General features: G+C 39.6%; 1 protein-coding gene across 1 annotated transcript; it reads right to left on the minus strand.

Moving 5' to 3' along the window:
* Window positions 1-3507: 3507 nt before the first annotated feature.
* LOC103514945 (glucose dehydrogenase [FAD, quinone]-like) lies at window positions 3508-10851 on the minus strand (the record flags this gene model as incomplete). The annotated part of the gene is made up of 8 exons (XM_008479861.2): window positions 3508-3940; window positions 5304-5472; window positions 6010-6333; window positions 6454-6562; window positions 8678-8937; window positions 9273-9494; window positions 10003-10119; window positions 10815-10851. Coding segments are annotated over 8 exons (1428 nt in total), but the record flags the coding sequence as incomplete, so codon positions are not given.
* Window positions 10852-16150: the final 5299 nt, after the last annotated feature.

Here is a 16150-nt window from a genome sequence, read left to right on the forward strand (position 1 = left end):
TAGACCAATAATGTACAAAACCATTGTAGCTCCAACATAAAAGGATAATCATACAAATATTAGGTAGGTAGGTAGGTACTACCGTTATAATAATAATAAAAATAGGTCGCGGGTTTGTTCTTGGAACGGCTGGCTTTCTCCTATCCTGTCTTCCTTCTCAGGTAGGTAGGTAGGTACTACCGTTATAATAATAATAAATAGGTCGCGGGTTTGTTCTTGGAACGGCTGGCTTTCTCCTATCCTGTCTTCCTTCTCTCTTCGCTTTCGGGACGATAAGACCTCCTTGGCAGTTCCCTCTATCAAACCTCTTGGAAAAAAAAATATCCTTTTAAATGGCAAGAAATAAACAAAGTTCTGACACACCCGGTACCCGGTACTCAAAAACGTTCAATGAGTTCATAACAATATTAATTGTTATACAAACAATAGCTACAGTTTGAAAAATGTTTGATGACCTAAACAGAGGGGGGAAAATAACCTGGAATCAAACATGAAAAGCTAGATAATTTGTGTTCTAGCTGAACAATGCAATGAATCGATCGAAGTGAGGTCTGATGAAAGTGGACACAATAAAACAGAGGACAAAATACCTCCTCTAATATGTAGTGGACAAAACACACTCTGCAGTTGTTGGAACAATGCAATGCAGCACTTCCACTATTACCTTCTGATGTCAAATGAAAATTTCGTTTTTACTGGCGAAAAATATCTGTCAGCCCCGAGTGTGACAGTTTTTTTTTCACTTTTCTCAGAGGAAACAAATAAAAAAAAATAAGTTTTTTTTTTAAATGAAGCTTTAAGTCTACCAGGGTAAGAGATGAACCTTCAGACCTTCCTCCCATCCCAACTATTATTGGGTATCACCCATCTCATTGCAATTCTGTTCACACGGTGCAGTCACTGGGCGATGCTGGGAAAAGCTCTCTTATGTTTCCTGTAATTTTATTTATTTGGGATGTTCCTCCTCCTCCTTCTTCTTTTTTTCGTGACTGAGTTTCTCGTGACCTTCTATCCGTTCAGATCACGCTCCAGTCACAGTACGTTCAACGAATGGTCAAACATTTTTGGAAAAGCTCTCTTATGTTTCCTGTAATTTTATTTATTTGGGATGTTCCTCCTTCTCCTCCTTCTTTTTTTTTCGTGACTGAGTTTCTCGTGACCTTCTATCCGTTCAGATCACGCTCCAGTCACAGTACGTTCAACGAATGGTCAAATATTTTTCGGAGTACCTACTGATTATGATAATAAAATGATGATTAATAATGATGTAGGTACCTACTTCGGTACCTAATTAAGTTCTAGGTAAATTTCAACTATATTCAAATTATCTATAGATACGTATTTTAACTTACCCAGGAAGTCCAGGAACATGTATATTGGAAAATATTAAAATTAATAGGTAGATTTGTACGTAAATAGATACCTACATATATCAGAAAATTATTAAGAAGATAACTTATAGACGTAGGTACTAACCTTTTTATAGATATTACCTACAACGAAGTAGATACCTACCTAGGTAAAATAAGCTCAAGTGAATGGAAAAATAATGATCCTCTTGGCAAAAGAAAAAGAATCTCAATTGGATAAGATCTCCTTTCAAAATAAAGTACCCCATTAGTTCCCAAGGAATTCTCCATATTCAAACATTTTCCCCTGACCAGAGAATTTATTGAATTACCAGGTAATTTCATTGGAACCCTGGCAAAGTGCAATAAGTAAATTGGAAATATTAAAATTAATAGGTAGATTTGTACCTAAATAGATACCTACATATATCAGAAAATTATTAAGAAGCTAACTTATAGACGTAGGTACTAACCTTTTTATAGATATTACCTACAACGAAGTAGATACCTCTATAGGTAAAATAAGCTCAAGTGAACGGAAAAATAATGATCCTCTTAGCAAAAGAAAAAGAATCTCAATTGGATAAGATCTCCTTTCAAAATGAAGTACCCATTAGTTCCCAAAGAATTCTCCATATTCAAACATTTTCCCCTGACCAGAGAATTTATTGAATTACCAGGTAATTTCATTGGAACCCTGGCAAAGTGCAATAGTTAGTCTGCCGCAGAATTAAATAAGTTCCCCGTACATTATTCCAGATTACTGTGAAACAGAATGGGATTTCCATTCCAACTTTTCCTAGATGGACTTTTGATGTTTTTCCATCTGTAATTTTTTCCTCCCTTCTAAAGCTCTTCGGGATGGCCCTTTGACTACCTCAGCTCTGTTTGCCATATTGAAGTGACTGTTGGCTTGTTTCTTAAGAATTTTGAGCCTGCTTTTATAGTGCAGGGCTCCAGTCAAGTACCTACAGTCAAATAATTCTTAATTCTTACTGGTGATGGTGATTAAATAGGAGTTTTATTCACATCTGCTGTGAAAGTTGCAGTATGCTCACTAAGCGGGCGCACCGCTAGCCGATCTAATCGTCTGTAAAACATTTGACCGTTCGTTGAATGTACTGTGACTGGAGCGTCACTGGACCTGAACGTACTGATGTGAACTGAACGGACAGTGGGGAAATTGTCTGTGAGTAAGTTCATCTACCTATTCCAGTACACCAAAGATACATTTTTGGTAACGTAGTACAGCAAAAGGTACCAAACTTCAGGGAGATTTTACCCACGTTCATATCAAAACTTGAGACCCTCGAGCACAGAAAAGCTGGAAAACTATATTAGGATCTAAAATCTCAGTCTCGGAGATAAAGGTTCTTTTTCTTGTTTATCCAAAGACTTACCCACTATGTTGGCTAATAGTCCTGGAACTCTGGAAGTACTAGGTTCGTCTGGTCCGGTTTCCAACAGCAGAACTTTCACATTGGGATTTTCACTCAGTCTGGATGCGATTACACATCCTGAAACAAGAATAAATTCAGCAGACGTGATAAATAAATCTAATCAATATGTAGGTACGAGTATGTTCCAGCAAAAGACAAAATAATGAAATGAATTAATGATGAAGATAATATACCTACTCGTTAAAGGTGCTTGATTTAACTACAGTTGACTACAGCCTTAACTACGGTTGGCTGTAAAATAAAAAGTAACATCTTAAAGCTGAAAGCTGGGGCGTAGAAAAGGGAAAGAAAGTTTTAATGATTCTAAGTGCCACAGAGCACTAAGTTTGTGCTGAAATATAAATGTACGAGTAACTTTCAATACAAGTTCCTTCAGTTTTGTATTTCTGGAAATTTGAAAACTTACTTTTTTTCTCCTTCAGAAGATATCAGATTTTCCGAAATGGAAAAAAACTGGAAGCTGGGAACTTTCTCCATTTTGTTGGAAATCTAATCGTTGAGTATAGTTAATTACTAGTGACGGGGATAGTGTTACATTCAGGAACGAAACTTGTGACATTCAGTCTGGTTTTTGTAACTTGGAATGAGATGTTGCCAAATTCAAATAGAATTTATGTTCCTTATGGCCACAAGCGTCAAATTCCCCAACCTTTTGCCCTAAAAATTTCAAGAGATTTCTTCGCATTTTTTCCAAGTATAGTTAATTACTGGTGACGGGGATAGTGTTACATTCAGAAACGAAACTTGTGACATTCAGTCTGGTTTTTGTAACTTGGAATGAGATGTTGCCAAATTCAAACAGAACTTATGTTCCTTATGGCCACAAGCGTCAAATTCCGTAACCTTTTGCCCTAAAATTTTCAAGAGATTTCTTCGCATTTCCCCCCCCCCAATTTGGGTGGATTAATAAATTAATGGAATGTGAATGTTTGTTTAAAGGTTTACACCTTATTCTTATCGAGAACCATCTGCGCGCATTTCTCAGCCGTCATAATAACAACTGATATCGGGTTACAGTTGAGTTGCGTTGGGAATACACTGGCATCTGCAACTCGCACATTCTCAACACCATGTACCAGAAGTTGGTCATCCACCACAGCCTCTGGATCACTGGCAGGTCCCATCTTACAAGTCCCGGCCCAACTTTTCCTAGATGGACTTTTGATGTTTTTCCATCTGTAATTTTTTTCCTCCCTTCTAAAGCTCTTCGGGATGGCCCTTTGACTACCTCAGCTCTGTTTGCCATATTGAAGTGACTGTTGGCTTGTTTCTTAAGAATTTTGAGGCTGCTTTTATAGTGCAGGTTAAGCTCCAGTCAAGTACAGTCAAATAATTCTTAATTCTTGCTGGTGATGGTGATTAAATAGGAGTTTTATTCACATTTGTGGTGAAAGTTGCAGTATGCTCACTAAGCGGGCGCACCGCTAGCCGATCTAATCGTCTGTAAAACAAATTTGACCGTTCGTTGAATGTACTGTGACTGGAGCGTCACTGGACCTGAACGTACTGATGTGAACTGAACGGACAGTGGGGAAACTATGTGTGAGTAAGTGTATCTACCTATTCCAGTACACCAAAGATACATTTTCGGTAACGTAGTACAGCAAAAGGTACCAAACTTCAGGGAGACTTTACCCACGTTCATATCAAAACTTGAGACCCTCGAGCACAGAAAAGCTGGAAAACTATATTAGGATCTAAAATCTCAGTCTCGGAGACTATACACTGTTTAGCTCTGGAGACATGGATCTGGATTTTCAGGATTTTCAGATTTCGAGAAAACTTTTTGCTCCATATTTCTCACTGTTGGGCAGGGGCGTTCACAACCGAGCCCCCGGGGCCAATTATTATTATTATTTTTTTCTTTACAAACAAGCTCTATATTAGGAAAATGTTCATTTTCCTTGATCAATGTTCCATTCAGTTTCTCCAAGGGGTGTAGGGCTCTCGAGCGGAGGTGAAGGTCCACAGCTGGATGTCCTTCGCTTTTAGTTGTTCATCCATTTTCTCCCTTCGCATAGAAGCGGCTATCGAGGTGCTGCTCAGCTAAATTAGGACCTACTTGTTCGGGGCCTCATTAACACATTGACTGCCCAGCATGAAATGGTGGTGTATAACCACACCTTTACCCAATAGGCCTTCATCCCACAGCTACCGACATCATCGTGGTCAAACACTCAAATAATGTCGAAGGTAAACTCCACATTTATGGTCCGGGATAACCAGGATTTTCGAATGACATTGGACCGAGGCGCGAGGTATGGAATTTTTTTCAGACTAAGGAGCGTGGTAGCCGTCCGCCCCGCCAAGTCAAAACAGTTTTCATTTTATTACTTTCTATTTTTTGAAATAAAAACACTGCAGCTATATCGTAACCACCAAGTTACGTTAAGTCAAAGATGGAAAGATGGAACCTGACATAAAAGGAAGTTTGAAAACTTTTCCGTCTGCAAAGGCTGCGGGTCCAAAGCTCAAGGAAAACTATACACTGCAAGTCCCGGTAGGGTGGTTCTCAGCCAGAGTGAACTGCCGAATGATACATAGCCAGTAGTCGTCTGAATCTTTGGTGTAGCCTGCGCAGGATGGACTTGTCATGAACACGAGTTGGACGTCATATTTCTTCAAGGATTCAGAGAGCATTATCCTCTGGGCGATTCTTACTCCTGGAAACAAATCGGATGGGTAAGAAATAGATTTACTTTTCAAGAGGTTTGATAGAGGGAACTGTAACCAATGGAGGATGGTGGTCTTAAGGTGTGTAGAAAGTCGATCGACGAGGTGAATCTATGTTACCGAGGCAGTGTGGACGGTTCAGTCGACGGCAATCGATGTCGATTGACGGCCGGTCGACTATATGTGGACATATTTATAGTCCCTAAATTGAAGAGAGAACGAAGACAGGATAGGAGAAAGCCAGCCGTTCCGAGAACGAACCTCTATTTGGTGTAATAACTAGATGTTACTATAGATAGTCACCCTCATACCTTGAAGCAAAACTTTAGCGTCCTGTTCATTGTCCAAGTAATTGGTGATCAGCTTCGGGGGATCGTCGGCCTATGTTACCGAGGCAGTGTGGACGGTTCAGTCGACGGCAATCGATGTCGATTGACGGCCAGTCGACTATATGAAAGCCAGCCGTTCCGAGAACGAACCTCTATTTGGGGTAGTAACTAGATGTTACTAGATAGTCACCCTCATACCTTGAAGCAAAACTTTAGCGTCCTGTTCATTGTCCAAGTAATTGGTGATCAGCTTCGGGTGATCGTCGGGGTTTGCTGATCGCAGGACCAGCCGTCCTTTACTCAAAGGTAACATATTGTTTGGTCGGACGCCCACACGCCTCCTTCCACAGGGCAAAGGCCCAGTGATGGCGTTTCCCACTATAGACGCGTATTTCTTGATGAGGTCGTCAATGAACGCAGTATTTCGACTGGTTCGGATGGAGGTCAATTTGGCTATGAAGTCGTCATGATCGGCGGTGGCGTTGAGAAGCTTCTGATTGTCTTTGCATTCACTTCGGTAACCTGTGAAGGAAACAAATGGGTTTAACCAGTGCCATCCGACGGCGTCAAAGGCCATAGCTTACAAGCTCGAAATCCAATACGAACTGAAACAAACATAGAAGAGTAAAACTGCTCGGTTACACGGGTCTGCCACCATACAACTCGTCCTCACTAGGAAGTCCACTAGAGTGAGAAACAAATTGGTGGACGAGTTAGTGGAGTGACAATATGAGGACAGATAGGAGGTGTCCTGAAACGAACAAGAGGAGCAGGAATCCGCCATGACCGATTTCCACAAAACCACTTCCTAGTGTTTAAGTAAACTGTCCACTACTATTCAATCGCTACTCCGACTACCCACTTCTAATGTCAACTGCCCGAGAAATGTGATCTGTTTGGGCTTGAAGTTTCCTATCTGGTGATTTTACTGATCGTCAGATTACAAATGATTAGGAAACAGGAAAAATCTGGTAAATCGATTATTTTTCCATAGAAAAAGAGTGTGCCTACATGTCTGGGATAGATAAATAATGTTTTTGCGAAACACAAACAAATAATTTTGGACATGAACAAACACTGAACAATGATTTAAAACACTGAACTACTGAACATCAGGGGAAAATCGGTAAATCTCAAAATCTGTATGAAATAATTTATTATTCTTCTACTTTCCTATACCGACGTAGGTGCTTACTAACACCAGAACAGTAGGTAGGTAGGCACCTAATTTCCCTTTACCCAATAGGCCGTCATCCCACAGCTACCGACATCATCGTGGTCAAACACTCAATTAATGTCGAGGGAAAATTCCACATTTATGGTCCGGGATAACCAGGATTTTCGAATGACATTGGACCGAGGCGCGAGGTATGGAATTTTTTTCAGACTAAGGAGCGTGGTAGCCGTCCGCCCCGCCAAGTCAAAACAGTTTTCATTTTATTACTTTCTATTTTTTGAAATAAAAACACTGCAGCTATATCGTAACCACCAAGTTACGTTAAGTCAAAGATGGAAAGATGGAACCTGACATAAAAGGAAGTTTGAAAACTTTTCCGTCTGCAAAGGCTGCGGGTCCAAAGCTCAAGGAAAACTATACACTGTTTAGCTCTGGAGACATGGATCTGGATTTTCAGGATTTTCAGATTTCGAGAAAACTTTTTGCTCCATATTTCTCACTGTTGGGCAGGGGCGTTCACAACCGAGCCCCCGGGGCCAATTATTATTATTATTTTTTTCTTTACAAACAAGCTCTATATTAGGAAAATGTTCATTTTCCTTGATCAATGTTCCATTCAGTTTCTCCAAGGGGTGTAGGGCTCTCGAGCGGAGGTGAAGGTCCACAGCTGGATGTCCTTCGCTTTTAGTTGTTCATCCATTTTCTCCCTTCGCATAGAAGCGGCTATCGAGGTGCTGCTCAGCTAAATTAGGACCTACTTGTTCGGGGCCTCATTAACACATTGACTGCCCAGCATGAAATGGTGGTGTATAACCACAGGCCCGCGATGTCAGCGAAGTATCGTTGACGGGGCCCTCAGGATAAAAGCTTCAACGACAAATCGCTGACGGGGCCTCTCAGGATAAAAGCGTCAACGACATATTGCTGACGGGGCTTCTCAGGACCCAGGCCCGGGCAAATGAACTCCTCCTGTGAACACCCTTGTTCATACACAAAAAAGCCCACTCCGAGGCTTAGCTGTAGGGGCAAACAGCCCCAAAAAACGGGTTAAGCTCCTACGAACACCCCTGCTAGGGAAAGCTCTTATGAAAACATGTCGGGCTGCATTTCGTCCCAGTGTTACCTTGTTTATACTCTTGCCAACAAGTTCGCAAAAACTTCTCCTCTATATCTTTCTTCTTGTTAGTTTGTTATTTATGGTCCGAATTATTCAGTTTAGGAGGGAAAAAATGAAATCTCCAGAAACAGGAGGGGGAAGACTTAACTTTTCTTCACGTCAAAAATTTGAAATTTGTCGTCGAATATTATAGTTTTACTTTCTACTTTTTTTTTAGTTTGTCGGAAGATTTCTACAAAATGTAGGGCACCGGGGGCACCCGAGTATTGAATGTGACAAATATGATTCCGAGATGCATTTATCTCTGCAGAAACTGTTATAGTTATCAGGGGAGTTCCCTGAAAAAGGAACTTCAAGTTTGACCTGTTTGACTTTTATTTATGAATGAAATCTGGACTTTTTCTCTGTACACACCTCTTTAGGACACGGAAGGAGCCCTGATTTTTGGGCGTCCAAAGGGTTTTTAAACCCCACAACCTTTCCAAGACCGTGAGATAGACACCCATCTCACGGTTTTGGAAGGATTGTGGGGTTTAAAACCCCCTTACACATGTAAAGCAAAGCAAAATCACCTCTTTGGTCACATTGACAGTCACAATCTCTCCGGTTTTCAAATCCTTGAAGGTCACCCCCGTGGCTTTGGTTCCACTGAAGTTGATCTTCTGTACTTGTGCGTTCAGCTTGACCACCAGGTTGGTTTGGTTCAGCTTCTTCCCCAGATACATCCGCGCTGTACTTGCCCGTATTCCTTGATCTACCATCCCTTGGACGTAGTTTAACCCGTTGGGTTTCGATCCACTCAGGTCGTTGCCTTTGTAACCCAATGCTTCGGCTGGAGGAAAAAAAAAAGTTTTTTAATGAAGATTTAAGTCTACCAGGGTAAGAGATGAACGTTCAGACCTTCCTCCCATCCCAACTATTATTGGGTATCACCCATCTCATTGCAATTCTGTTCACACGGTGCAGTCACTGGGCGATGCTCTCTCCTCAAGTAGCCACTCAATTGTACTCACAAGGGTGAGTGTCCCTGTGTCGTCCAAGTTCCCAATACATGAAAAAAATTCGATTCTCGGACCTCTGGTGCGAAGGTCAACTAGGATAAACATTTGGTCACGAAGGCTACTAATTAGGGATGGGATACCTCTGTTCTGTCTTATTCTACTCTACCTGCTTTCAAGATGTCATCAGCAAACGGAGGCTGACTGCTGAATCTCTGTATAGTCAGAGGTCCTGCAAACCCATGCTGATCTTTCTCGATCAGGTCTGGATTCAAATTGTTCTCCGACTTCTTGAAAAACTCGAGCACCTCCTTAGAACTCCAGCCTTTGTTGCCGAGCCTGGTTGCCCAGTTGTCAAAAATAGAGGGAGATGGCCTTGTGTACAACATTCCTGCAGAGAGAGAGAGAGAGATAGAGGAAGGGAGGGGGAGATAATTTTCGGCATGTGAGAGGTAACCTTTCAACAGTAAGGTTCATTAGAGGTATCAGGATTTTGTGAATAGGTTTTTTTTATTTAAACTAGCTCCTCAATTGCCCCTCGTAGATTCGTGGAGCTTAACACACCATTGGGACCCTTAGTCCCTGCACTTAAGATTTAAACTAGCTCCTCAATTGCCCCTCGTAGATTCGTGGAGCTTAACACACCATTGGGACCCTTAGTCCTTGCACTTAAGCCTCAAAATGAGTGGGCTTTTTGTGTACGGTGCTAAGCTGTTACCGTAACTTAGTCCGAAGATCAATTGCCTCTAGGACAGTATGAATCTGAGGCCGAAACAAGCGGCACCTCGTTATGTGCTGAATGGACACTCGTCCAGGTGATATCAAGGCTCATCGTAGCTTAACTTCAGCGATCCATCAGGAACTATTGCAATCTAGATCCTATAGCCACTGGTCTTTACCTGAGAAAGATCCGGTTCCCGACAACATCCTCCCCCGGGGCCAAGTGCAAACTCCGCCACTGCTCAAGCAGGCCTTCTCATTCTTCTCGGTTTTATACGAATAATCCAAGGGCGATCCTGAAAAGAGATTTGTTTAACGTCACTGTATAACTGCTGAGGATGCTGAGGTCTTTAGTGACGGGAGTTATGTAAATGTATGCTCTGGTCTCTAAAGATTTGGACGAGAGTTTCCAAAGGCGACCCGCCTACTCAAATTACCCTCACCCAGCCTGAGTGGGGCTGGGATAAGCAATTCCCCCATTCTAATCTGAAAAGAACGAATCAGATGGATCTCTCTTCGCTTTTGGGACGATAAGAGTGATAAGATCTCCTTAGCAGAGTTCCCTCTATCAAACCTCTCTTGGGGAAAAAAATCCTTTTAAATGGCAAGAAATAAATAAAGTTCTGACACACCCGGTACTCGAAAACGTTCAATGAGTTCATAACAATATTAATTATTGTTATACAAACAAACAATAGGTACAGTTTGAAAAATGTTTGATGACCAAAACAAAGGGGGGGAAAATAACCTGGAATCAAATATGAAAAGCTAGATAATTTGTGTTCTAGCTGAACAATGCAATGAATCGATCGAAGTGAGGTCTGATGAATTTAGTCAGTTTTTTTTTTTCTGTTGTGCGGCCTTAGGCCAGCCACTCACTATCAGGTACACCTGACAGGCGGACCTGATCAGGTGTACCTGTCAGGTCTATCTGAGAGTGGCTGGCCTTAGACAACAAAAGGTTCTTTTTCTTGTTTATCCAAAGACCTACCCACTATGTTGGCTAACAGTCCTGGAACAAACGGATTATATCATAACAAAATTTATTTAAATAAGGGAGTAATTAGCGAAATTAATTAAGTCCCTTTTCTCTACTTCCTTTCTTCCCTTTCTCTCTCTATCTATTTTTCCCCCTTTGCTTTCTCTCTCTCTCTCTCTCTCTCTCTCTCTATTTTTCTCATTCTATCTATTCCAGACTATCTCTCTCTATTTTCCTTCTTCTTCCTCTTTTTTCTCAATAGGTATCCATTTCTCTCTTCTTCTTGATCTCTCTTTCACTGTTTCTCCTTCATTTATCTCCTTTCCTCTTTCTCTGGTTCTCTCTCTCCATTTGAATTCCTCTCCCTCTTTTTCCTCGATTTCCATCTCTCTCTCTCTCTCTCTTTCTGTCTTTTTCTTCATCTCTTTCTCACCTCTTCTTCATTTACTCTCCTCTCTATTTCGTTTTTTCTCCTTCATTTCTCCTCCACGCTTCTTTCCTTTTCTCTCCCTCCTCTGTGTCTATCATTCTGTCTTTTTCTTGACTTGCATTTTGGAAAAGACACAACATTTCTCTAGGGTTCTGCACAAAACTCATTTACAGCAACTTTTCTTCTTAACGAACATTGACAACGTGTTCGGTACCCACGGACAGTGATGCGAAGGTCGCGGGTTCGATTCCCGCCCGGGGCCGGACTTTATCCTGAACAGATGAGGTTCGTTCCGAAATGGCCGGCTTTCTTTGGGACGGCAACGTGTTCCGTACCCACGGACAGTGATGCAAAGGTCGCGGGTTCGATTCCCGCCCGGGGCCGGACTTTATCCTGAACAGATGAGGTTCGTTCCGAAATGGCCGGCTTTCTTTGGGACGGTAAGACCTCAGAAGTTACAGTTCCCTCAATCAAACATCTTGAAAAGCCACACTAGTTAGCTAGTTAGCTTGCTTTCTAAGCGCTAGGGCGCTGGTTAGACAGATAAAGTTCGTTCTCGGAACGGCTAGCTTTCTCCTGTCCTGTCCTCCTTCTCTCTTCGATTTTTTCACAAGACGTAGCTCTTGCATCACTAGATTTGAAATCCACTAACAACTGTACAAAATTGAGGTTGGTACTACAGTCAAACCTGTCTAATTGGGACACGTCTAAATGGGAAACCTGGATAGGGTATCACGTCTGTTTTATACCTTTCTAAGCGCTAGGGCGCTGGTTAGACAGATAAAGTTCGTTCTCGGAACGGCTGGCTTTCTCCTATCCTGTCCTCCTTCTCTCTTCGATTTTTTCACAAGACGTAGCTCTTGCATCACTAGATTCGAAATCCACTAACAACTGTACAAAATTGAGGTTGGTACTACAGTCAAACCTGTCTAATTGGGACACGTCTAAATGGGAAACCTGGATAAGAGGGAAAAATTGCCGGTCCCTTAGGTTTCCAATTAGACAGGTTCCAGGTTCGACTGTAGTATTGAAGAGGTATTAAGCAAATGGAAAGCATTACTACTCCTGTACTTTTATACTTGTGCTCTTGCTTCCTGTGCTCTTGTTATATGTGCTCTTGCTCATGACACCAGAGAGGTGCTCTTGCTCATGACACCAGAGAGTGAAGTTGTGTGTACATACGTACGTTAATTTGTTGTAAATAAAAGTGTAAATATCTATTCTTATAGTGCAGTGATTTTTTTGGTTCTTTTTCTAAAAAAAAGTTCTAACTATTCTCCAAATTTTCAATATAACGTGACGATTCAAAATTTTAAGGAAAAGCCCCATTTTTTCAACTTAAAAAGAAACCTATTTTTTTAATTTTTAAACCGTATCATAATCGTCATATCCTAGAAAATTGTTTATATTTCGCGACAGTGTTTACATTTAAGAATCACGAACTTCAACAATGATTATATTGGCATCAGAGCTGACCACGTGAGACTCATAGAATTCTACAATACATCATATTCTAGTAGATAAAACTTACATACTGTGTGAACAATCATAATAAGAAAACAATGGGAGAGCCTACCGTAACCAAGAATGATGGTGAATCAATCGTACTACACCAAGGCTTCTCGTACAGATTTCTACATCCATTAAACGATGGTACATCAGTATTCACATGTATCCATAATAATTGCAAAGGCAGCATCATACTCAAGAAAAGAAAAAGACTTGAGAAAAATCAGAAGAAATACAAATTTATTCACATGTATCCATAATAATTGCAAAGGCAGCATCATACTCAAGAAAAGAAAAAGACTTGAGAAAAATCAGAAGAAATACAAATTTGTCAACACAAAAAATGGACACAAAAGTGAATATTGCAAAGAAGATCCGTATTTCTACAAATACCCTCAAAAATCTACAGAGATGTCAATCATATCAGAAAATGTTGAAGACTACAACGATCTATTACTTTTTCCTGAAGATCAAGATCTCTTTGAAAAGATCCAAACAGAGTTAAGAATCATATCAAGTAAAGAAGAGCACAATAATACAACTGTGCAGACATTGATCAAAAGCATATTTTGGAAACTCTACTTGAAACTTGAGGAATTACAAGATAAAGAATTGGAAAATAATGTCTTACTACACAAAATCAAAGAAAAAAACGAAGAAATAGCAAATAAAGATATTAAACTAAAAAACAGTGAAGAAAGAATCCAAACATTGATAGAAACTGGAAATGAAAATGAAAAAACTGCAAACTCTATAATTGAAGACCTAAGAAATGAAATCATTTGTCTCAAAAGAGAATGTAAAAACGATGCGAACACTACAACATCTCAAGATTTCTTAAGTCCGCTGAAAACACCACAAAAACAAAATAAAATGCTTGCAGAATTCAAAACACCTTATGATTTTACCATAAAAGCCACTAACAAAGCAAATCCCCATAGTGATACATTAGAAAGAGGACGTCAACTACAACTCTCAAATAGTAATGATGGTCTACCGACAATGGAAGAAACTTCAGCATCAAACGAAGATATTTATGAATTATCTAGAATCACTAATGAAATATTGAACACAAAAAAAGAGATAGATCTTAAAAGTGACTTAACAAACAGCATCCTGGAAAAATTAAACAACATCGAGAAAAAAGTGGAAAACCTAAGCTCGATCGAGGAGAACGCACAAGTCCCACTCAAAAATAAAAATGATCATGATGAAAGCATGGAAATCCTGAATGAAATAAGAGAAACAGATAAACTAAATAAGGTAAAAAACAGATCTCCAGTAATTTCTCCACTTAAATCAAACTCACCCACCCTGTATCAGCACAATAGTAACCATTCTATCAGCCAATGTCCCAATATCAATCAGCACAACGAGCCAGAAACTCCTATCACTGCTACTGTAGCTTGTATAAACAAAGACAACATGACCTTCGTGACAGTCAGCAGATTTCTAGAACTAGAGGAGAAAGTGAAACAAATGGCAAATGATTTACAGGGTATGAAAAACGAAGTGAGAAATCCTGCACCTGAACGAAACCTTGAATCATCAGTAAATTCCATACCTCCAGCTCCACCCAAATCCTCCACGAAATCACATGAAAAAATTCCAAGTCAAGCTAATCTTTTCATAGTTGGTGATGCTCACGTCCGTAATATGAAGGAAACCATAAAAAAGAAGTTACCCAGCAATTGGTCAATCGAAGAATCATATGATATAAAGGCAAACCTGTCATTTGTGAGTAAAAAATGTATTCAGCAAATAGATAAATGCGACCATCTTATACTCATGGCGGGCTCGAACGACATCTGTTCATCGGCAAAAAGAGACATGCTCACAAGCATCAAAAAAGTGATTGACAAGTACAATGAAAGTAAGCAGATTCATCTAATATTGATACCAGACCGTTTTGATGACACAAAAATCAACCTGCATATCAACAATGTGAATGAACAAATAATGGACTTTGTTAAACCCTTTAAGAATGTAGTTGTTTACAATCCTAGAAATATTATTGCTAGCTGGGACTATTATGACTCTGTATACATAGGAAGACAAGGGAAAATTAAAATATGTACGGAAATAGTTAAGAATATTTTGGGAGCAAAAAATCATATTGAAGATAAGAATTACATCATTGATAATAATAACTCCAAAAGTAGTACTCCTATTACAAAAACTGTACATTTTGAAGGAAACAAAAAATCTGGGGTTTCATCAACATCTAAATACAATTCTAGCAATAAGATTTCAGGTAACACTTATACCTACAGGAAGCATAATAACGGGTTCAAAATTAACAGGGGAAAAAATTACGGTAGTCACTCTCATGGGAATTATAACAAATACTATTTTAATAGAAATAATGCACATCATACCAAGGATAATTTTAGACAAAATGATGACATGACCTTCACGATATCCAATGACAATTATTCCAAAGGTAGAAATTTTGAGAATAATTATTCTAAAGGTAGGAATTTTGACAATTATTCCAAAGGTAGGAATTATGACAATTATTCCAAGGGTAGGAATTTTCGTTAGAATCTGACGATTCGCAAAAAGCGAAAGATTTAAATGACATTGTAAATATTTATAATTTTAGTTATGATAACAATAGTAATACCAAAGGCAATTTGGTAGGTTTTAATATTGACACTTCATTCTCTGGTGATAATGTTAAAGATAAAGGCACAAAAAAAAAGAGTTATCATTTAATACTATGACGTTAAACTGCCAAATGTAAGGAGACTATAGGCCAGATTAGGTCAGATGCTTCGCTTCGAACTCTTGACGTTCGCACGCCTCCCGACACGATTGATTCTCCTCTAACCACAAAATTGCGCCTAACGCCTAGTACACACTAGTAACTTTTTTACTCTCCATACTTATTTCCGAAACATTTTAATCTTTCGGTGTGTACTAGGTTTTATCTGAATGTTACTCAACATTCACATCATTTGATTAACTGTTCACAACACTGTTGCAAAACAAAATGTTTCCGGTTTGTACTAAGCTTGGAAACTTAACCACAATTTATTCCGTCTCTTTTTTTGTTACAGCCGAATGGTTGATCAAGTTGGCGCCCCAATATTACGAACTTCAAAATTTCCCCCAGTGTGAGGCCAAACGTCAATTGGAAAGAAGGAAGACTCCACTCGAATTGCTGTTGATATATCTAGTGAAATTATCAATGACAAATTTGAAAAAGTATCGAGTCCTGTACGTATTATACAGGAACACAATACTAAAGCAGACGTTCATCCAATAACTCATAGTAATGATGATGTCATATTAAGTACTGACGATAAACACAATGATAATAGGAATATAATCATAAAATTAATGCACCTCAACATTCAATCATTAAGATACAAAACGTCTGAATTAGAAGCTATAACAAAAAGTA

The sequence above is a fragment of the Diaphorina citri genome, unplaced genomic scaffold (assembly GCF_000475195.1).
Source record: "Diaphorina citri unplaced genomic scaffold, Diaci psyllid genome assembly version 1.1 scaffold1247, whole genome shotgun sequence".
NCBI lineage: Eukaryota > Metazoa > Arthropoda > Insecta > Hemiptera > Psyllidae > Diaphorina > Diaphorina citri.